This window comes from Pinus tabuliformis, chromosome 8, assembly GCF_031772625.1.
Source record: "Pinus tabuliformis cultivar Carrire ecotype Pingquan chromosome 8, CPIR1, whole genome shotgun sequence".
Classification (NCBI taxonomy): domain Eukaryota; kingdom Viridiplantae; phylum Streptophyta; class Pinopsida; order Pinales; family Pinaceae; genus Pinus; species Pinus tabuliformis.
In genome coordinates, this window is record NC_142294.1 from 1,904,295,058 (window position 1) to 1,904,319,600 (window position 24,543).

The 24,543-nt window shown below is 37.1% G+C and overlaps 1 protein-coding gene across 1 annotated transcript in view; it reads right to left on the bottom strand.

Moving 5' to 3' along the window:
* Nucleotides 1–2,672: 2,672 nt before the first annotated feature.
* LOC149244041 (uncharacterized) overlaps nucleotides 2,673–24,543 on the bottom strand; it is a 107,609-nt gene continuing 85,738 nt past the window's right edge. The window contains exons 3-5 of the mRNA XM_089371387.1: nucleotides 3,329–3,540; nucleotides 3,158–3,233; nucleotides 2,673–2,956 (exon numbers count right to left, since the gene is read on the bottom strand). Of these exons, the coding sequence (XP_089227513.1) occupies nucleotides 2,673–2,956; nucleotides 3,158–3,233; nucleotides 3,329–3,540 (572 nt within the window). The remainder of the gene's footprint in view (nucleotides 2,957–3,157; nucleotides 3,234–3,328; nucleotides 3,541–24,543) is intronic.

Consider the following 24,543-nt stretch of genomic DNA (forward strand, 5'->3'; position numbering starts at 1 on the left):
TCGCCATATTAAGTTGCGTACATTTAAGGTAAATGAATTAGTACTAATGTATGACAGTAAATATGAAAAATTTCCGGGGAAATTCAGAATGCATTGCTTGGGACCATACATGGTTAAGGTCATAGACAGAAGTGTAGTCCAGTTAGTCAAACTAAATGGAGAACCCTTCCCACGCAAAGTGAATGGCAGTCGCTTGAAGCCTTACACGGGGGGCTAACTATCTGACTAGCTAGCAGAAGCATATTCTTCACGCTCCAGGGATTTGGACAACGACGTGAGACTATAAACATATACTGGTACATATGTGTGGGAACAACTCAGTCACAGAAGTCTTAGAATAGAGGATGCAATAGATTCAACAAACAACAGCTCAGTGCGTTGTCGACATCAGCATAGTTCGAGGACAGTTGGAGGAACTCCGTGCCAAGACCACCGCACTGAAAGAGTGACTCGAGGGTGAATCACGATGTTTGTGTTGGGGGCCTGTTAGGCATGGAATCCCCCTCGAGGCATGTTTTGGGGCTCAAAGCCCATGTTTTGACTGAATAATGTTGTAAAGCCCCACGAATTGCGGGCGCGGAGGTATGTTAGAGTCATAGGGTTGTCCACCCTAGGTTTGGATGTAATGTCGGCCTACACATGGTCTGTAGACCATGGGCTTGTATAAATATGGCGAGGCTCTAAGTGTAAAAGATAACGAAGCATTTGAGAAGCGAATAGCAAGAGTCTAAGTGTATAAGTGTGTCTTGGTTCGTAGAGTAGGAGAAGGCTCTGTAGCTGAGTGCACAAAGACCTAGTAGTTCGCAGCTGAGTGCACCGACCCCTGCAGCTGAGTGCGCAGGGCGGAGTCGAGTCTATAACCAAAGAAGAGATTAATAAAGAAAAGTTTTTGTTACCAATTCATGTATCTATTCTTGGATTAATGAATGGTTGATGTAAATTGCAAATATATCGTTTGTTTACTGCATGCACATGTATGAATGATTTATATTGCTAAGGGTAAATTAACACGTACAAATAAGCTAAGTTAACCAAGTAATAGTAGAATACTAGTAAGGACTTGGGTAAAATAGCGCTCGGCCCCCTAGTAGGGCTGCGTGAAGGCAACATCTCAGACTGCGAGGTATGGGTAAGTGCACGTAGTGACGTGCACGTAAGGTCTAACCGCAAACCACTTGGACTCATCAAACATCTCAAGGGTGCAGAAACCTAGTTCTACACCCTCCCATACTACTTTAGGTGAGACCTCAGTCCACGCTCCGCGAACTGTTGCTGAAAGGGCCAGTAGTACCAGGATTTGTTTGGCTAAATCACCTCCGAACCTGGGTCAGGCCCCAACAAGCCAACAAAGGATAACCTCATGTTGGTGTAGAATAGATTGAAACAACAAGTAGATCAACATCGTAGCAAAAGAAGTTTTGATGTAGGTGATTTAGGTATTCCTATGACTACAACCATATAAACAAATGAACCTCAAGCAAGCTAAGAAGGATAATAAATTGTCACCAAAGTATTATGGTCCGTACAAGGTGTTGCAAAAGGTTGATACCATGGCATACAAATTGGAGCTTCCTGTAGCTTCTCGAGTGCACCCAGTTTTCCATGTTTCTTTTTTAAAGAAGGTTATAGGTGACAAGCTCCCAGTTCAAACAATATTGCCAGAACTTGACGAGGAATGAAAAATCATATTGGAACCTAAAGCAGTCATAGAAACAAGAACTCGATAGCTATGAAATTGATCGATTTCGAAGTATCTCATCAAGTGGAAGAACTAATCCACTGAAGATTCCCCATGGGAGGATGAGAATTTTATACAGAAGCATCCAGAACTACTCAAGCATTGAGGACAACACTTTTCTGAAGGAGAGGGGCATGTTAGGTCCCTATAATAGTAGTGATTCCCCCATTACTATTGTCATTGTATCCCTTATTGTTATTATTGTGCCCCTATTGTCCCCATATTATTATTAGTGTGCACCATAGAAACCCACTATTGTTATTGTTGTGCCCTTATGTTATTACTGTTATGTCAACTTTGATTATATTGTGACCCCTTAGACTCCTATATATAGAAAGGAGTTTTAGTCATTTGTATCATCCAAGAATTGTTCATTTGTGTAATGTAAAGGAGGTTTCCCCCTCGAAGAGGTTGATTTTGAAGGCATTCATCTATCTTTTCTTCTATTTTGTGAGCTGGTTGCATAATAGAACACCTTTCTTAGACTTACATCTTTTACAAATTGGCCCCATTTGTTTGCTAAAATGATAGTGAACACTTCCATTTTCTCTACGAAACACCATTCTAGCTTGGCGATCATGCGAAGCAACTCATGGAATTGGAGTATTGGTTTTATCATTTCTTTCCATAACAAAATGGGAAATCATTCTTCTATATTCATTACACCTAACCAAATTATGTTTGGAAGAAATAAAATAATGTTTGTAAGAACGAAATATCTACAAAACAAATCAAATTTGTTAATGAAACAAAAAATAAATTACATTTTCTTCATTGTTGCATTGTCCATGTGAAAGTCATCAAACTGATATTTCTTACATTTCTTGCAAATTTGTTTCTCGACTACTATTCACCTCAATAGAACTCTGTGAAAAAACATCAACAAAGATATTTGTAAAACAATAAAATTTAACATTGACAACCACGAAGCCTTTCAAAATAAATATGCATTAAGCATCTGTGCTACGCTAAGAGGAAAATTAAATTCACATTCTTCAACTTCAACAATATTCTCTATAGAGCTATGTCGAGAAATATTGGTTCCAACATTTCCAACAGACTGACCCAAATCATCAACCATTCTAGCAAGCATATTACTATCACCAAAAACATCATATGCAACAACTTCTTCCCTGGAATCAGATTCCCTATCTTCCATTATAACATCTGTTGCACCATTTCCACAGCCCCCAAGGTTCTCATCTCTATCAAGGGTCCCTATGTAAACACAATATTCCAAAACATACAACATCTGAGAAGATATATGGAAGAAGACCAAAATTTGGAGAGAATCAACAACAAACCAAAAAAAAATGCAAACAAAATGTTCTCCTATGTACAGATGAAAGTTTCTAAACTTACGATTAGTCTTATTGTACGTTTCATCATTTCTTGAAGTTTGACAAGTCGGTCATTGACCCTCGCATTCAATAAGAAATAAATATTTGATTGCTTCTGAATTTATTTTCCGATTATTAATTATTTTGACACTATTCTAAAAAAAAAATACGAGAAAAATAGAATAGTAAAAAGTTCGGATTCACAAGAAAAAAATGCAAAAGAAAAAAATTGAACAAACACAATACATACAAATTCAGTAGGAGTAGCTATATTAACGATATTGTCGCTACCAAGAAACATCTGACCCTCTTCGCCAACACAGTCTCCCAAATTTTGAACCATTTCAGGAAATTCTTCATTCCTATAGTTCTCATCAACTCCAAAAACTACATTTCTTTCATTGTTTTCACATAAAATACCATTGTTGTTCATATGAAGACTCTCTTTCAAAACACAATATTCTAAAAAAAAGTCAAAAGTTAGTAAACCTTCAAAAAATATAAGTTCTTTCATATGATAAACATGCAGCGAAACGACCATCAAAATAAAATTTGCGCTACAGAAAACCACTGCTCTTTTCATACTTATGATTTATAGGTCCTCCTTCATCATTTGCTAAATCTCTTTTCTTTCATTAATACACAGATCTTCTCCATGATTTAATGATTTCCTTATTATGTTGATACCATTGTCGTTGGTATTCACTTAATCATTGTCATGTAGCAGTAGAGCGAGGTTTTTTCGCACCACTCTTGCTTCTTATTTCACTCAACATCTCTATGATAAAGTTAAAGTCAATTGAAAAGTCGTTTCACAATTCCGTTTGATGCTAATACATACTCTTCAATCTTGAAATAACTAAAACTAACAAAAGTGTAGAGAAGAAATATTTGAGAAATTATGTTTCCCACGACAAACTTGGAACACATGCAAAAATGTTCCCCTTACACATAATCAATACAACAACAAGTTGAAGAAATTAAAAACAAAGAAATACGAACCGCATTCGAAATTTACCATACGTATGTCGTCAATATAACTTCAAAATGTGAATTACAATGATGTTAAAAAAATATTTAAAAACATACAAAAGGTCTTCTGCATTATAAAAAAAAAAACATGGTCAACACTGAAATGCTAAATCAATACATGCACACATACTGCACCTATGTGAAGCATACAATCTGCATTATGAATAACCGAAAATAGATTTCCATTTTCAATGACATCATCAAAATCCTCCACTATTTGCAGATAAAAGCATGAGGCTATCTCCTTAATATAACTTCAAATTGTGAATTACAATGATGTTCAAAAACAATTTAAAAACATTAAACATACATATGGTCTTCAATAATATACAAAAAAGAACATGTTCATGCCTAACGCTAATTGAATACCTCCACAAGTAGTGGAGGTATCTCAATAATAGAATCTACACTAGGAATCAATGAAAAAATATTTCCATTTTCAATCACATCATCAAATTCTTCAATTGTTTGTAGATAGAAGCATGATGCTTCAAGCATGTAAAATCCATCACCAATTGTTGTTTTCCACAGTCCATTCAGTAAATCATACAATTTTAATTGCACTCCAGACCAACCATGCATAAGGACTTTTTCTCCAACTATGTGCAAAGGTAGGTAACCTGCACATTTACTATTTATATCCGAAGAGACAGATTAAAGCAATGACAATCTGTGTCCCCAATCATCTTCAAAATATTCCAAACTTTTCTCTTCCAACAGTCGACCAAATTGAAAATTATCTATCTTTTCAAGTGACCAAATATATGTGCGCCCATTATTAACAACACAAATAAGTTAATTCTTGTATAACCCTAATGACATACATTGTATGTCAACAATAGGAACAAACGAATAACCCCAATTATTTTTGTTCAATTCCAACCAGTAGATAGTGTAACCATAAGTAGGGTAATATTCATTATCTCTGTCTAGATATACCCAATAAAACTTTTCTTTAAAGTAGATAGCCTCCTTTGGTGGAGCTACACCACTGTATGGAAGCTTCGTCCTCTTCCAAATGTTGTCAATACTACTGCAAATGAGAAAAATGTGAGTCCATGTTTTTACAAACATGTTTCAAAAACACCCATTCATAATTTCCTAGATTGCATTTTTGATCCCCAACACAAAGAACTCTAACATTTCTAAATGTCTTCGTAAAAGGGTTGACAATGAAATAATTTTTTGTATGAAAATAACTTCCATGCATGTTGAATATAATCGTTGATCCCACTATTCATTGAATTCTATATGCAAAATGAAGAAAAGGAAACACCATAGTCGAAAAGCGACCAATATTGTTAAGGTATGATTCTAGGAAGTAATCATTGGGAAAACGAGTGGACAAAGAAATAAATCCTAACTCTTTCTCATGACATCAATCACAAGCCGCAAGAGAAAACAAAATTTCCAAGACAAGACGCCATTGTCTACAAACCAACTTAAATTTCATCAATACTGACAAAGGAAGCCAATGAAAGAGAAGCTCAATAATGTCAAAGAGGAGAAATTTCCAAATAGCAGTATCCATACCAAAAGAAACAACCTTTGTTGGCAACAAAAGGAAAACTTCCCTTGTGTACTGCAAAGAAAAAAAGAAAAATGTTAAATCACAATAGCAACAACATTCATTCATTGTTTTAATGTGAAAATTGATTAGGAAAACAATCCATTTTCATAATTACTTGGTTTTTATATACTTCAATATTAGACTAAATAAATTAAATAGTGCAACTTAAAAATCCAAAATTATACAAATTTTTAACCACTGCACAATAACCATTTTTTCAAAGATTTCCTCAAAGATAGGCAAATTAAAAGTTTTCAAAATTTGAAAAAAAAAATTCCCCTAAACACTTAATAAATCTATTTGTTAAATAAATTTAAACTAATATTGAATAGATACAAAATTAAGATAGCTATATACATATAACTTCTCATAAATTACTCACCAATTATTTTATATGTTTTTTTTTTAATAATAATAAAAAGTTAATTCACATTAAAAGACAAAAGCCAATAGTGACTATCTTTATCATTCATTATTAACTGAATTAAAATATCATTTTTCGCCTTCCAAATATATGATAATTACCCTCATTGTTAATTCAATTATTATGATATAAAATAAAAAAAAAAACTTTGAACATTCTTACACATCTACTAAGCACTCTAGCATAGTTCCAAAAGCTATATGCAAACCAAAAAATATTATGTCTAACATAGTTTTGAATTATAATGATATTTATTAAAAAAATAAAAATAAAAACATTTGAATATAATTACACATCTACTAAGCACTCTGACATAGTTTCGAAGGCCATATGCAAACCAAAAATCATTATTTAAATAACTCAACATTTTTCATAATGTTCATGAATTGTTATGACACATTAGATGGTGTATGCTATAACTTTAACATTTCCAAGGATTCTTTATAACCTTGCGGTCCTTGTTTACATGTCACCATCCCCCTCATACCAATTTTTTTTACTTAGATCATTAACTATCTACCATGTAAAAAGATACTTGCTTTCCTTACACATTTTAGTGTTGCCAATGCACAGGGTTATTGGGTTCGATGGTCATAATTATGGTTATGAATCTTTATAGAAATTTTAATTATCATTAGTTTTTTATAATCATACAAATTTGTTTTCCAAGGTTTGCATAGTCCTTGACATATCAAACCAATTACCGCATAGTTTAATATGGGCATAGGTTCATATTCCAAATGTAAATATATACATGCTTAGTTATGTCTCTCGGATTCATAGTGGTATGGTTTAATGTCCAACCTGAGAGAACATTAACTTAGATGGGGTTACATGTACCCCAACTTTCTCAAATCTTCCCTCCATTTACACACACCTGACACTGGAGCTACCTTTATTGAGGGATCAAGGAGTGTTCGATGGTGGATGTGGTTCTTGGGATTCGTAGATGATCAATGGCTCAGGAAACTCGGGAACACATCAACAGTGGAGAGGACTTCACGGTGGATGAAAGGTAACTGCCTCTGCCTTCCATGCCCTTTTGTCGCTCATTCGACTCCTCTGCCGAGCCTGCCTCTCTCTGCAACCTAGTTAGGGTTTCATGTACTCTTCCTTCTGCTCAATTTTTTTGGGGGTCTTTCCTGTCATGCAACTTCTCCCATGAACCCACTACTCACTAGGGTCTGTTTTATTCATGCCATACATCATGGTAAGTTGAATCTTTGCCAAATTGCTAAGGGTTTCATGATCTTTTTTAAGTTTCTCTCTGGTTCTTCATAAATTCACTTGTCTCGACAGATATCACACTCCATTTTGTGATATGGGTACTTGGCCCTTTTCCTGGTGTGAAACAGATATGTCGTCGAGTTCCTTCAAACCTCTGGCACTCATTTCTGGTAAGCGTTAGTTTATTTTTGTGTATACTATGGAGTTTACTTGACTTTTCCCTTGATTTGCTAGGGTTAACCCTTACCTTTCCATGTCAAGGTTTCCAGAGCGTTGAGAGAATCCAGAGGGTTTCCACAGGTGACGACACCTCTTGGATGGCTCTGACACTACAGGTGTGGTACTTGTGTAAATTTCTGCTCGTAGAAAAGGGTTCTTAATTTTCGATTGGTTGTTAACGACAACAACACTGTAGGCGCCATGGCTTGGTTTTTAATGTTTTGTCATTTTTTTTTTAAAGGCATATGTAAGATGAATTGAGACTCCTAATTACATTTTGGAGACAATCCTTCTATGAAGAAACCAGTTCTTTCATTCGTACTAATTAAGATCTGGGTGTTATTTTATTTTTTCCATATGGGAACGATTTTTTTGGTATGCAAATTGAAAATTTTATTTTGTTCTTGTATATGGCTATAAGCGTTGTTTCTATTCTTGCTTTGTGCACAAAATGTTGTGGTTTCTTCTTAAGAATATATGTATACTTGTGTTTAAACTGTTTACAATTCGTTGATTCAATTCTTTGCATTTGGATTTCCTTCAGTTAGGATTGTTGTGTAAAGTCGAAGGTATTCAACCGACACTGTTAACTTACATGAGTTATTTTATAGACTTTGAATCACTGTATTAGTTTTCACTGTATAAATTTTACCACCAGTTTAATGCTTTACTGTATAGTCTAATACCCAACACCTGGGTTTGTTGTTTTTAGTGATGGAAGAACTTTTGCTTGTTAACTCATTTCTTGGCTCCTTCCAGTAACTCCGTTTTTCCAGGCCATTTCTCTGTAGGGTTTTTTCTCCCCTACATAGAGAAATTTACCTATATAATAGTCCAATGTTACAACTTGACCTTTTCACCTTTAATGAGCCATATGAAACTCCCCTTCACCACTCTTGGTCTATAACTTCCTTTCAGTCATTCTCGGTGCCTTAACATGACCAAAACTTCAGTTAATAATCCGCTTAGGAAGAGGTTGTACATCCAGTTTAACTTACCAGTATGAACACTATGTATACAATATTACTCCTATTTATATGCTTAATAAACACATATACCATATTTCCATAATATAGACATGTTTGTAACATTCACATTAATTTTCTTCAATTATAGATAATAGGTTAACAACATCAATATTTCATTCCTTTCACACTCATTATGCATTATTTAGGAGTAAAATAAATATTGAGTTACTTTTCTTTTTCTATAATCTATTAACACGAGATGCTTTTATACCAAACTATAATAAACTCAACATAGCTAGTATCGTGTCATCATTCATCCATTTACCATCTATTCCTGTAAATATTTACTCGGGTTGAATGCTAGGCATTACTTGTGGAGGTTCCAGTAAAGTATGGTCTATTTTATATCATTAACTCAACATAGCTAGTATCTTGTCATCATTCATCCATTTACCATTTAGTCCTGTAAATATTTACTTAGGTTGAATGCTAGACATTACTTGTCAAGGTTCTAATGAAGTATGGTCTGTTTTATTTATGTATCATTATGGTATGTTTTATTTATGTATTATTGGGGTTCAACAACCTGTATGTTAGAAGTACCTGTAGATTCACAAGGGTTCCCGATATGGTCTTTTTTATTTATGTATCATTATGGTCTGTTTTATTTATGTATTATTGAGGTTCGACAACTTGCATGTTAGAAGTACTTGTAGATTCACAAGGGTTTCCGACCCTAATTGTTATTATGGATTCTGCATTATTTCGGGTAATGGCCATATGACCCCAATTCAGTTTTTCCTTCACATAATTACTATGATGATTAATTTATTTCAAGTTATTATCTATACAAGTTCTGGGTTTAGTTCTTTTGTTTCATTTGTTAGTTTGTGATTACAGTAAATGCAAATTCAATTTAATTGCATCCGACTGACTGTCATTTCACAATCTCTCATTTTATCTTGCCCAGTTTCCACTCTTGGGCAGTGAGAATATCTATAGTGGTGATTGGTTTAGGTAATAATCATTAACTTTGTGTATGCTATAACATTTTCCTACTATGGCTTCCACCTGTTTTCTCCAGTACATGAGTTATTTGTGATGGTGTGGCTTGATTAGCCTTCTTGAAAATTAAGATATCTATATACATATATCTCCTCATAAATTTCTAACCAATTATTTTATATGTTTTTTCTAATAATAATAAAAAGTAAATTCACATTAATAGTTGGTGCACTAAAGAGATAGTCTTATCTTATATAATTAGTTGTTATAGCAGTATTACAAATTTAGTTCACACACCGACATGGAACACACAATCAATTATTCCTACCTATAGGAATACCCTTACCGAGACAGAACGAGAGTTCCTACAACACCTACCCATAACCACCTGTCAAAGACAGGAGACGAGTCTGACCGAAGGGAGGCCTTGCCGAGTAGAACCAGTGTCTTATAGAGTTAGTCGTTATAATAGTACTACAACTTCAGTTCACTTCAGTTCCTACATGTAGGCATGACCCTTACTGAGATGGAACGAGAGTTCCTACAACACCTGCCCATAACCACCTGTCAAAGACAAGAGAGGAGTCTGACCGAAGGGAGACTTGCCAAGCAGAACTAGTAAGAGATAGAAGCACTCTAGTCAGAGCCCCAGTGCGTTGTAGGAAGTGCTCTGGTGGATGCATTCTTTTACGGTGAATAAGAATGGAAATTATCATTTCAATTTAGTTTATTATTATTATTTACAAAACTTGTTATAATCAATACCATTCAAGTATTCAACTATTTATGGAACTAAGCTTCTATACTTCACCATCTCGTGTTATATCTTTAATTAAAAATTTACATAGGAATTACATGGCAATTCATATTTTCAATAAAAAATGTCGTTCAATTGTATTACTCATTTGAAGAGAGACGATCACTCTAGTATTCCTCTGCAATGCTAAGATTATGAAGCACACCCCACCCATGCAATTATATTGCCGTAGCAAAGTCCAAGAAACAACAACAGAACAAGCCAAGCTTCCATAAAATATGAAATTTTACAAGCATGAAAGTGGTCTCAGCATCCATGATGAAGGCAACCATTTTGCAATGCACCCACAACCTACCCGTTTTAGCATCCACTTCTAGAAACAATAATCGGTAAAGACTGGTACAAGTAGTCATTAACCTTTAGGAATTTTTTTTTAACTTTCAATAACTTTTACCATATTAAGTTACTTTTAATAATTTACTTCTAACATAGTAAATTAAATTTTTAAAGGTCGAGTCTAGCTCGAATGCTTTCCTAGAGGAATGCTTTGCTGGAGGTAGTTTATTCCAGTGCAGTCCAATAAAATTGTGTCTTCGAATAAGGAAAAATTTTGTTTATTCGACCTTGGTCATGGAATTCATGGAAGCCAAATATAGTAAGATTTGTTTCAAAACAACTTCTCTGCTTTTCGTTATAAAAAACACAGTAACATTTAACTTTAACATGATTTTTTTTTTTTAATAAATTTTTCTATAGTAAATTACTTTCAATAATTTACTTCTAACATAGTAAATTAATTTTTTAAAGGTTGAGTCTATATAGAATGCTTTGTTATTCTAGTGTGGTCCATTAAAATTGTGGCTTGGAATAACCAAACAGGTTGTTTATGTTAAAAATACAACGAATCAATCTTATTAAATCAACTGAGAAATCTACAGATGTCAAACACCACCTGTAAGACTGCCTTTACAGTACACGCTCTATACTTCATACATTACATGCAAAATATATATAACAATCACACATTTAGGGAAGTTGAACTGAATCCTATAAACTAGGAACAAGATCCTAATCTAGGGCTCGGTTTGAACAATTTCTACATTAATCTCAACACTCCCCCTTAATGGAGATATTGATTGACAGATATATGTAACACTTCCTTAAACAACTCAAATTTGATTCTACCAAGAGGTTTGGTAAAAATATCAGCATCATTGTCACAACTATTACAATACTCAATATGGATTTCTTTTGACTGAACTTTGTCCCTGACAAAACGAAATTGTGTATCGATATGCTTTGTGTTCTTATGAAATACTGGATTATTTGCAAGTTTGATGGAGCTCTAGTTGTTGCATTTGATCACTGTTGCAATCTTCTGTTCTTTTCCAGCATCAAGGAGAAGTCTCCTCAACCAAAATGCTTCACATCTCGCTGCACACATAGCTTGATATTTAGCTTCCACAGAAGATAAGGATATTGTGTTCTACTTTTTGCTAGTCCATGTAATGACCCCTGATCTAATGTTGAATGCATTAACTGTTATGGATCATCTGTCATCTACATTTCCAGCCCAATCGGAGTCTAAAAAACTTGTCAATCTAACATCACACGAATCAGTATAAACAATACCAAAATCTAAGGTTCCCTGGAGATACCTTAAAACACCTTTAGCTGCAACCCAATGGCTCTCAAGGGGCTTTGACATAAATTGGCTCAATGCACTGACTGCATAAGCCAAATCAGGCCTAGTTGTAGTCAAGTAGATTAGACTCCCAACCAACTGTCTATACAATGTTACATCTACCTCCTTAGATCCATCATCATTCTGAAGTTTTAAATTATGTTGTAAAGGTACTGCTGCAGCTTTGCATTGATCCATTATGAACTTTTCCAGTAAGCTCCTTACATACTTACTTTGTGACAAAAAAGTTTGTCCAGAATTCCTCCAGACTTCCAAACCCAAACAATAGTGTAGTTCTCCAAGGTCTTTCATCTCAAAAACTTGTGACATTTGCTCTTTGATTTCTTTAATGAGATCATCAACATTCCCTGTAATGATTAGATCATCTACATATAAAGAAATCAAAACAATCCTCCCCTCTTTATCAAACACGGTATAAAGATTAGGGTCATTTTTTCTTCTTTTATAACCATGCTGCAAGAAAAATGAATCAATTTTGTCATACCATGACCTGGGTGCCTGTTTTAATCCATACAATGCTTTCTTTAGCCTGCAAACTAGATGTTCTTCCCCCTGTTTGAAAAACCCCTCATGTTGCACGAAGTAGACTTCTTCTTTTAATTCCCCATTTAAAAATGCAGATTTAACATCTATCTGGTGAATCATCCAATGGTGTTTGGTAGCTAAAGCAATTATCATTCTGATTGTGTTTAATTTAGCTACAGGGGCAAATGTTTCATCATAATCTATGCCTTCTTGCTGTGAATACCCCTTTGCAACCAACCTAGCTTTATACTTATCTATGCTCCCATCTACTTTAAATTTAGGCTTATACAACCATTTTCATCCTATGGGTTGTTTCCATTAGGTAGTTTAATTAAATCCCAAGTTTTGTTTCTAAGAATTGATTCATATTCCTCTTCCATAGCAGCCCTCCATTCACTATATTGACTAGCTTCTTTATAACTAGAGGGTTCAACAACATTCATCATACTAGTTATAAAAGCATTTTCCCTATATCTTGATGGAAACTGAGCTTTCCTACCTGATCTCCTGAGTGGTGGGGTAGCTTCAAACCTTGTATGATCATCATTTTCTAGACTTGGCTTGACAGCTACATCATCGTCTTTCCCTTCCTATTACTGCTATTGCTATTGCTAATGCTACTACTCATTCTTGTCACCTGATTCTTCACTTCCTTCTTCCACTAACAAGGGCACGTGCCATTCTTCATTAGCATTCCCATGGCTTCCTTCATTAACCTACTCATAAAAAACTACATTTATGCTCGCAAACACTTTATGAGTAGAGGGATTAAACAGTTTTTAAGCCTTAAATTCTGTACAATACCCAACAAAAATACATTTGATGGCCTTTGAGTCAAGTTTTTTTCTATCTTCCTTTGGGGTATGAGAAAAGGCTTTGCTGCCAAAAACTGTCAAATGCTTAACTGTAGGCTTATAACCAAATAAAGATTCAAAAGGAGTTTTGAAATCTAAACTTCTTGTTGGACTCCTATTCTTTAGATATACTGCATTATTAATCACTTCAATGCAAAAGATGTTAGAAAGATTCTTACCTTTCAACATATTGCGAGCACACTCCACAAGGGTTATGTTCTTCCTCTTTGCAACCCTGTTTTGTTGAGGAGTGTGGGGTACTATAAACTGTTGTTGTATCCCATTATCTTTGCAGTATTTGAGAACACTAGCTTTCTTGTACTCTCCCCCTTGATCCAAGCGGAGAATCCTGATGCTTTTACCTGTTTGCTTTTCAACCATACTTTTGAACTCCTTGAAGTATTCAAAAGTGTTGATCTTCCTCCTGAGGAAATACACCCAAATAAATCTAGTACAATTATCAATAAACAATAAAAAATAGTATGCACCACCTAACGATCTTGTCTACATAGGCTCGCATAGATATGTGTGTACCAGGTCGAGTATATCTCTCTTCTTTCTATCAGGATTCACAGGAAATTCATCTCTGTGCAAATTTTCCAGTGCACATGCATCACAATCAATATGAGCAGATTTTAAAACAAGAAGACCTTCGACCATACCTCTTTTCTGTAAAAGTAGCAGATCATTGAAGTTAATATGGCTGAATCTCTGGTGCCATAAGTCCACTGTAGTCATGGTAGATGATGCCAATGCCTGATGTGGTGTGCTTTTGACATTTAGCTTGTACAATCCTCCCACATGAATACTTGATGCAATAGGCTTCATACAATCCAACAGGTCTTTAATGACACAATATGATTTATAAAACTCTACCTTGATATTTTGATAAGTTATAGTAGAGACAGAGATCAGATTATTTTTGATCCCTGGTACATACATCACATTATGGATATGTCTAATATTTCCATTAGGCAAAACAACAGGAATATTACCATAACCTTTGATTTGGTACCCTCTATCATCACCAAGATAGATGTTTGCTCCACTGCTGGTTTCTTTGAAGTCTTCAAACCATTGTCTATTCCCTGTCATGTGGATGGATGCACCTGAGTCGACAAAACAGGTATCTGCTTCATCCTCCTTAGCTGAAAGTGCAGAGTCAGATATGAATAGCCTGATGTTCTCACTGTGTTCCTCATTGTTATAGAAATATTTGGGCACTGCAACCCCAATCGCATATGTCCATAAACCAAGGGCTTCTAAACCCATAAAAGTGTTGTTTCATACCCTAAAGGAACAAGGTCAGCTGATTACATCATTTCCCAAAAGTTCTCCCTGAAAAAATGCTCAGAACTGGTCAAAATTGGACCATCTCACCTGCTCCATGGTCAGGGTGCGATGCATCTCACCTATTGCACACGGGGAGTGTGATGCATACTAAAAATCCCTTCTGTAGGGTGCGATGGGTGAGAGTAGACAAATGGCAGAGGCAGTTTGCTAGGTGGAAACTCAAAGAATCTTCTAGAAACTGCTCATATGACACTTGCTTCTCTAAATTCGCCCAGGGATGAGTAAGAGATCATGAAATCTCCAAGTGGAACCAAGAACTATCAAAGAAATGACACTAATCAAAATCCCAGAAGCTGACTCACCCACCTGCAAATATCTATATATGGATCCCTCATCCTAGAGATCCAGAGGCTGGAATTTTGTATTTTGTAAGGAAGTGTTGTTGGTTTCTCTGTAAAGCATTGTATTGTTGGGTGATCTAGTCTTTTCATGAGGTGAAGAGGGCTTTCATGTTGGGAGGATGGCACTGGATCAGATAGCTGGGTTGTAATCCTCTCTTCTACTACTTCTATCAATAAAGCTATTTGAGTTTTCCTCCATATGCTTGTATATCTCTGAATCTTGTATTTGTGTATGAATTTGTATGGTTAATGTACATTTGATCCTATATTGTTTATCGTTATAGATCTCTATGCTTTAATGGTACTTTGCTGCTTTGACTCTACAGGTGTTCTTTGAAGCGGGACAAGTGAGAAAGGAGTGGCGCAAGCTCTATCAAAGGAGAGAGGAAACAAGCAAGGAGCCAAATGAAAGACTGAGGTTGGTACTCTCTGCTTCTCTCTCATTTATCTCTCATAAAGGAAAACAAAAGTAACTTTGAATTGTTTGTTTTTAAGATAGCTACCCGTCTTAGTGGGACTAGCTGTGCTGAATGGACACTAGTTTTCTTGGAAACAAAATGGTGACTCCACTGGGGAATGAATAGTTTGTTTGTTTGTCCTTGTTGTTTGCATTAAAAACTACAGACGAAGCCTGAAGTTAAGCCAGCTAGCCTTCAAACTGCTTTTGCTATGCAACTGCAAAGTAGATCAACGCTGCTTCAGTCAATCTTCGGGTTGGTTTATGAACTGAACATCTGACTTGCAAACATCCTAAGAGCCCTGGTGGTAGCTCAATAACCTCATTAGATCAGCCCCTATACTTTGTATTTACTGCCTATCATAAGCTCAGCCTAAACCCCTAAACTTAGTTGCAAACTATGGGTGAAAATCGAGCTCAGTCTTGTCCCTGGACCATCGCACTATCTCTCATTGGCAGTCTGGATGCATCACACCTCCCATGTGCTGTAGGTGAGATGCATCCCTATTTCCCTTAAGGACAGGTGCGATGATTGAGTGAGACTGTTTCTGCCTCCAGATTTTGGTTTTTTCTTCATTGTTTTCAGCTCTATTCAGTAGTTTTGCTATCTATGATCAGTATATCACTGTTGAAACCTTCTTCCTTTACATTATTCAGCCTCCATTGATAAGGAATTGTGAATGTTTTTTATGTATTTTTCATCATTTACAGTCCTCCTTTGCAAATAGTAGCTTAATCAAACTGTCGTCTTTTGATTTGAAAGTGTCGCAACTGTTGTTTTTAGTCAAGAAAAAGAGTGTCCTAAAGTCTTCCTCTTTTAGATAGTCGATTACACTTTTGCCATTGTATTTGATTTGAGTTATCAATTCTTTGAAGTGTCAAAAACAATTTTTCCTTTCGAAATTGAAAGTGTCGTCTTAGTCTTCCTTTCGTTTTTGAAAAGAAATTGCTAAAGTGTTGCTTTGAAGAAAAGTAATTCAGATCTGTACTTAGTTTTCTTTTTGTCATTCTCACATTAAGGAAACTGAAAAACAAATACATGCATGTGCATTTGCATTTAGACTGCATGCGGAAATTGATTTAGGAAAAGTGCATTTAGTGTGTGCTCTCTGCTCTATGTTGAAAGAATTTTACTCTTCTTTCCTTAGTAGCTAGGATTTTCATTGCTAAAAGAAAATAAATGACTGTTTATCATCTTAGATTGCATATTTAGGAATTTTATATCTACATCATTCAGTGAACCTTGAAAGGCAAACTTCTTAAGAAAGATCAACTGTAAAATAAACCTCAATGAACATAAAAACGCTTTGAAACCTAACGCACAACATCTAGAAGTCTAGGCTAGAGACATATTCCAGTGTCGTAAAGCCTGGTAATTATCGTTTTCATCGTAGGTTGGGTGATTCCTCCTCTTTGATACGAAAAGTGCCAGTACAGACTTGTGCTCCCATGTACTGTCAATTATATATTGGGAGACCACAATAGGTTGATATCCTTTATCCTTAGGAAGCCGTGTCTGCCGCCATATCAATCGAAATGCACTGAACACAACATTCGGGAAGATTGACTGCCGTACGCAAAGTATATTGAATTTTTGCGATTGGTTTGGTAATCCCTCTGTCTAGACTTCCAAAGTAGTCACTTTCATTCCTTTGCAGACTCCTTAAAGAAAAGGTCCATCTGAGCACTTGTCACTTTAGGCTCATTAAAAATCGAAGGCGACTAGAGTCATCTTTAGCTTTTTCTTGACTCTTAAAAATTGAAAAAGCAAGTTGTGTCAAAGCATCATAAAATTCATTTAATTCAGAATAACATTTTCCCCTTTTAATTTTGAGTTGATCAAGTAATCCGCAATCATGGAACAAAGTCAATCAAAACCCCGTCATTTTTGGAGACTAACGAGTCAACCATCTTTGACTCCGGAAACGAAACCATTCTCAGCCAAGTGATCACATTTAATTAGGTCAAAGTCTCCTGGTTTATTTGAAACTTGTGTTTCAACATCATCAGAGACTCCAGTTACTCCAATTATTTCTGGAACCCCTGCCTCTACAGAAGAAGTTCCGCAGTTACAAGAGGACATTAGAACTGATCCTAGTGTAATGGTAAACACTTCTATTCCTGAACCAGCTCCATCTAGGGCTGATTTGGAAGGTGTCACCCCTTCAACATCTGTCGCTACAGAGTCTATACCTTCTTCAGCACTAGAAATATTTTATGGACCTAACAGTTTATCTCTTCCACCTGGACTGATTGCTATAGAAGAGATTGTGGAGGATCTTCCATCCAGTACCCTATTGCATTTTGGAACTGGAATCCACCTATATCCTTCTACTATAGAAGTTAGTCACCCTTCACCGCAAGTTCCTGTATAATTGCTAGGAAATATTTTGGATAGATTCGATATGTCTGAACAACCATTGACATCTAGGACTATGTCATCTGATACAACAGTAGCAGAACTTCCTGCCGCTATTCCGACAATGTTCGTTGGTACACCATCTGTCCCAACTAGCTCTCAACCACTAGATGGAGTCCACCCAGGGACTGTTTCAACAGCATGGTCTGTTCCTGTTTGTTCATCCAGAATCATATCTGGAATTCCTTATGTTGAGTCTCAACAAATTGATCCTTCACAACAGTATCAATTTGGGCAGTCTAGTCTCCAAAGATCAATTTACCCTTTGAACACTGGATTTCTGCCATATGGGGGGCAATATGCCTTTTCATTGTTCCCTCCGGGAGAGCAACCATATGAGAGTTCATAACAAAATTCGGGTCAGGCTGGAATTGCATCCAGTGGTTGGGTGCCAATACTGCCTCAACAGCTAAGAGTTGTATATTCAATGCAACAAAATCAACTTGTGTCAAACATTCCCACTACACCAGCTATTGTGACGGTGTCGCAAGTACAAGCGCTACTTGTTGTATGTCAACCTCAAGTCTCTCAGGTCGTAATAGAACAACGTCTTATCTCCACAACTCAATCACAACTGCCGATTAGTGGCTCCTTAACGGAAGCGACTCAGGCTCAAACGGGTACTATCACCCTTCATCTTGGTCAAACATCCAGTATTGGACAACAACAAATGGTCTCACAGCCATGGCTGGTGCAATATCAACAACCACAATTCCGGTAATCTTACCGGGGACCTGAGCAACAAAGCTTTGCGAGTAATGGGAAACCGTATATTCAGAATGGTTACCATCAATCATATTATAATGGTTATGCCCATCAACCTTATCAAAGTTATCAGCATCAAATGCATTATGCTGGTATGCAAAGACCCACTGCTCAGGCGATCCCATCTTATCCTGGGTATTCTTTGCCGAACCTGAATCAACAGTTGCCTTTCGTAGCAACTTTAGAATTACAAGATCTGAATCGGCTAACAAATGATCCAATTGCTTACGCCCCTTGGTGGCCCGCGATTCCTCATAAACTCCCGTTAGATATTCCTAAATTTAATGGAAACCCGGGTGAAGATCCATCGAATCATGTGATGACCTTTCATCTGTGGTGTTCGTCCAACACTCTCAATGATGATTCGATTAGGCTTCGCCTTTTTCAGCTAACGTTAACTTGTCCGATAGCGAAATGGTACATAGAATTTCCTAGAGCTTCATTCGATAACTTTAGCGCCCTCGCCACCACCTTTTTAACCCATTTTCAGTTACCCATAAGGTACGAAACAGGAACGAAGCTTCTTACCAATTTTAAGCAGACGACAACCACTCACATATATGATCATATTCATGAGTGGCAGCATCATCGTCGAATGGTAAAGACATATGTTCCTGATCAGCTTCTAGCTGAATGGTTTATTAAGTCATTATTACCTTATATTACAGAAGATGTGGCCAAGGGAGGAGTTGTCACTGAAGAGCAAGTCATTTCTCATGCGCAATATCTAGACTTGATCTATACTCAGTCTGGCACGCTCTATGACAAAATTCCTAATGCTCCTAAACTAGAATTTTTTGTTCCTCCTCCTCCTAAATCGAACAGGGACTCTCATGTCGGTGACGGCGTGATTGGCACCTCAAGTACGCAAACTGCAAAGGCCCCATCTGGTAAAGCCCTTGTAGTTTCTAGTAAAAAGGAAAATGATAAAATTCCTGCCTCGGAGGTTAATTCCGTGTCAATCGACAAAGGCAAAGAACCGAAGCAACCAGGGGGCAAGAAGAAAGGGAAAAGCAAAAAGAAGAAACAGGATGATTCATCTCCTGAAAAATATTCTGGAAACCCTTCTGGACAAAAGAAACCTAATTGGCCATGTCTCATATGCGATGAGGACCATTGGACGAGAGATTGTCTGCATAAAGTTGAGATTAAGAAGTTCTTTAAGAGTTCAAAAACCTCAGTTGTATTGACTGATCTGTTTCCAAACCCAAAAACCAATCTGGTTGCTAGCGACAATGCTTCCCCATCCCAAGTGCTTATGTTTTCCATTTCAAAGCAGCAAAATGATGCTTTGATATTGACAAGGAATAAAGATTACGGGAATCCACAGCTGTCGAACAACAAGATTGCAGATCAACCTAGTAGTTCGACAACAACTTCAACTGAAGTTGTGCCACCCATCATTACTGAACTAACAATAAAGCCGCCAAAGGGAGTAGTACACAAATTGACATTTAATCCTCGTGCTTGAGTAGCACAGAATTATAATATAGTAGAGGATCTAGCCTAATCTCCATCCGCTATGTCGACGCTTGAAGTACTGCAAAATTGCCCCTCCCAAAAGCAGGCTCTATTATCAGCAATAGGTGGGATTGACCCAGTGGATTCCAATTTTGTGGCCTTTAATCATAAAGGATATGAACCTCAGTTACCAGCTCAACTCACTTTCCTCATACAAGTGAAATCCCTCAACAAAACTGTTCCTCGAAAAATTATTGATGAGGGGGCATCTACATGCATTATGTCAAGAGTTTCTGGAAAAATTTAGGCTTACCACCTTTGTCAAGATCATCAACAACATTAAAAGCATTTGATGGACGAACATACACCCCGTACGGGATTTTAAGTAACTTGAAAGTTGAATTGGGGGGCAAAACAGTAGAAATTGATGTCGAAGTTATTGATGGAAACCTTAATTACAACATCCTACTGGGAAGGCTCTGGATTTATGCTATGGTTGTTGTTGTGTCAACTTAGTTTAGAAATATTGCATTTCCCTTCCAAGGAGGAATTACAATCGTTGACCAACAAACCTTCCTCCCAAATAGTTCACAAGTTACGGGAAGCATTCCAATGATCCATGGAAGCTCTCAATCGCTTCAAAATATCAGAGTAGGCCTCCTAAAAGACCCTACCTTAATGGGTACTTTTGCCCTACCACCTCCGACAAATCTGGCGGAAGTGGCCACGGTGGAAACCTGCAATATGATATGTTCTATATTTACAAGGATTTAGAAGATTTCCGAAAATTTTATTAGCATGGATCATCGCCAGGAATTGCCTCCAAGCCCAATAGAAATATTGTAGCAATCAATTTTCTTGGCCTGGGGGGCAAACCTAAATCAATACTCATTGAGTGTTTGGATAGATAAGTCTAAGGAATATGGCACCTATTCAAATCCTTGGTCACATGTACATTCTACAGACGAAGGAATCATTAAGTCAATGATGATAGGAGAGGCACCATGGGAAGATTACCACCATCATTCCCATCTTCCGGATAACCACGAAGATTATTCCAGTGACCTTAATCATCCTTTAGTTTTTGATTTTCTATCAAATACTGTAAATATGGTGGATTCCGAGAAAAATCTGTACAATATTGAAGAAACTATCGCATAAATATCTCGACCAAACCTAATGTTGTAGAGAATATTCATGTCGGCAAATCTTGCTCTTCTTCAGAACTGGAAATATATTGCGTTCTCTTTCGCAAATTCAGAGATATCTTTGCATGGTCATATGAAGAATTGCCAGGCATTGTCTCGAGCATCGTTGAACACGAAATTAAGATGTATCCAAATGTCAAACCGGTACGACAACGGCTTCGGTAGGTACACCCGAAGAAAGCCGTTGCCATCAAGATAGAAGTTGAAAAACTTTTACATGCTCGTTTCATTTACCCAGTTCCTCTAATTGATTGGGTATCGAATATTGTTCCTGTGATGAAAAAGCAAGGAACGATTAGAGTGTGCGTTGATTATAGGGATGTAAATCAAGCTTGTCCAAAGGACAACTATCCTACACCCTTCATCGACCAGATAATTGATGAATGCACCGGATGCAAAATCTTTTCATTCATGGATGGATTTTTCGGGTATAATCAAATAAATATTCGCCCACAGAACCAGTCGAAGACTGCATTTATATGTCTGTGGGCCACATTCGCGTACCGTAAACTACCTTTCAATTTAAAGAACACAGGGGCAACTTTTCAGAGGGCTATGATTTATGCCTTCCACGACATCAAGAACATCGTTCAACCATATCTCGACGATCTACCGGCTCATTCGCGAAAGCGGACTGATCATCCGCAGCATTTGAGAGCTATATTTCTACGTTGTCGACACTACAAGATACGACTCAATCCACACAAGTGTGTTTGGTGTCAGTTCTGGTCGTTTACTTGGTTTCGTAGTTTCTAAGGATGGGATTCAGCTTGACCCATGTAAGGTTCAGGTAATCATCGATATGCCTCCACCTTCAAATTTGCTTCAGATTCAGAAACTCCAAGGGAAAGCAAACTTTTTGAGGAGGTTCATTCCAAATCACACCGAACTTGCTAAAGGTTATATGCGTCTTTTTGAAAAATTAAGTGCCCTTTAACTGGAATCAGGTTGCCCAAGCTTTCTTTGTTGCTATAAAGGAATCCCTAATAAAAGCATCATTAATGTATGCTCCTGACTATCAAAAAGACTTTAACCTGTATCTAGCCGTAGCAGATACGACCATCGCAATGGTTTTAGTTCAAGAAGACAATGGAATCGAACATCCTGTCTATTATTTAAGTCGAAACTTAAATGATACAGAAAGCAAGTACTCCTATGTTGAAAAGCTGGCTCTTGCAGCTATTCAAGCAGTACAGAGATTTCGACACTATATCCTCTTTCACAAAACTACCATTTTGTCAAATTGCAATCCTATGACTTACACTCTATCGAGACAGTTACTTGGGGGCAAATATTCGAAATGGATAGCCATTTTGCAAGAGTTTGATCTGGAATTCGTAAAATCCAAATCAAAGAAATCTCTGGTTTTTGCGGAGTTACTATGCGACTTCCCATTGTCGTCCAACGATTCAACATCCAAAGCATCAATCATGGATGAATCTTTGTTTCTGATATCGTCGAGCGATCCGTGGTATGGAGATATAATCATTTATCTCCAAACCCAAACATATAGGCCTAATACCTCTCACTCAGAACAACGACGTACTCGATACCAAGCAAAAGACTACATGATCGTCGGTGATACACTTTACCGTTGCGATATCGATAGAGTTCTGCGAAGGTGCCTAACCCATGAGGAGGCCGAAAAAGTTCTAAATGATTGCCATTCAGGCCCGTGTGGGGGGCATCAATCTAGTTACGCTACGGCGCAAAAGATCTTACGAGCAGGTTACTTCTGGCCAATAATGTTCAAAGATTACATAATCGCAGTCAGAATTTGCCATGCTTGTTAAATCTTCGACCGCAAAACTAGAATACCACCCGCACCTCTACATCCAGTAGTTGTTGTTAGGCCATTCACCAAATGGGGCATAGATTTCATGACATGTAACCCCACCTCGGGCGGGGGGCATGAGTATATCATAGTCGTAGTTGACTATTTTACAAAATGGGCCGAGGTGATGCCTACATTAAACAACAGCAAGGAAATGGCTGCTCTTTTCTTTTTCAATCATGTAGTCTCTAGATTTAGTGTTCCATAGGGTGTAGTCACAGATCATGGATCGCATTTCCGCAATCACATGATGGTTGAATTGGCTGCCAAGTTAGGACTGTCCCACGACAGTTCTACTCCGTATTGTCTGCAAGCTAACAGACAAGTTGAAGCCATCAACAAAGTCTTGAAGCGCATGCTGCAAAGGATGATTGGAGTCCACAAATGGAGTTGGCACCTAATCCTGTACTCAGCCTTGTGGGCATACCGGACATCGGTGAGAAATGAAACCGGATTTACACCCTTTCAACTGGTGTATGGCCTGGAAGTGGTCTTACCGATTCAGTGTGAAATTTCATCTCTCAAGCTTGCAGTCGACCTTCTCCCTGGAACTTCAGAGGAAGAAGCTCGTTTCTTGGAATTAATCCAACTGGATGAAACCCGTCGTGACGCCACCTTGGCTAAAAAAGCTCATAAGAAACAAGTCAAGGCGCAATTTGACAAGAATGTCAAGCCCCATGTCTTCTCAGAAGGTGACCTGGTCTTACTCTATGATCAGGAATCCGATAAATTGGGAGCAGGTAAGTTCCAATCATTGTGGATGGGTCCCTACATTGTTAAGCATGTATTAGCAAAAGGAGCCTACGAGCTAGTAGATTACGATGGGATTCCACTGTTGCAACCTCGAAACGGGTTGTACCTTAAGCATCACTATGCTTGACTAAGTGTAGTAATCTCTTCATATGCTTTTGTTATGTTTTTGTTTTCATCAAGAGTGATCGTTTTGGTTAGGTAATACAATTTTGCATTTTTTGCAGATGTTGAACCTATTGGAATCATTTGTTGGATACGCCGATGGAGCTAGTCGTAGTACGCGGAACCTATCTTCTGCAGCCTGGGCCATTTTTTATCCAAGCGGCAAATTAGTGAGTTTCAGAGGGGTATGTATTGGTCGGTCAATGAACAACATCGTTGAATATAGCGCATTGATATAACTTCTCTCAGAATTCGGTTATCTATTGTATGTTCCTAAGGGTCAGGATTTTGGAAAGGCAGTTTGATTCTATTCAATATCAACACATTTCCAGAAACTTAAACACATTAACTGATTCATTAGCAAATTATGTGTTAGATAGACATTTGTAGCATTTATAAAAGAAAAAGCATTTCAATCAACATTTG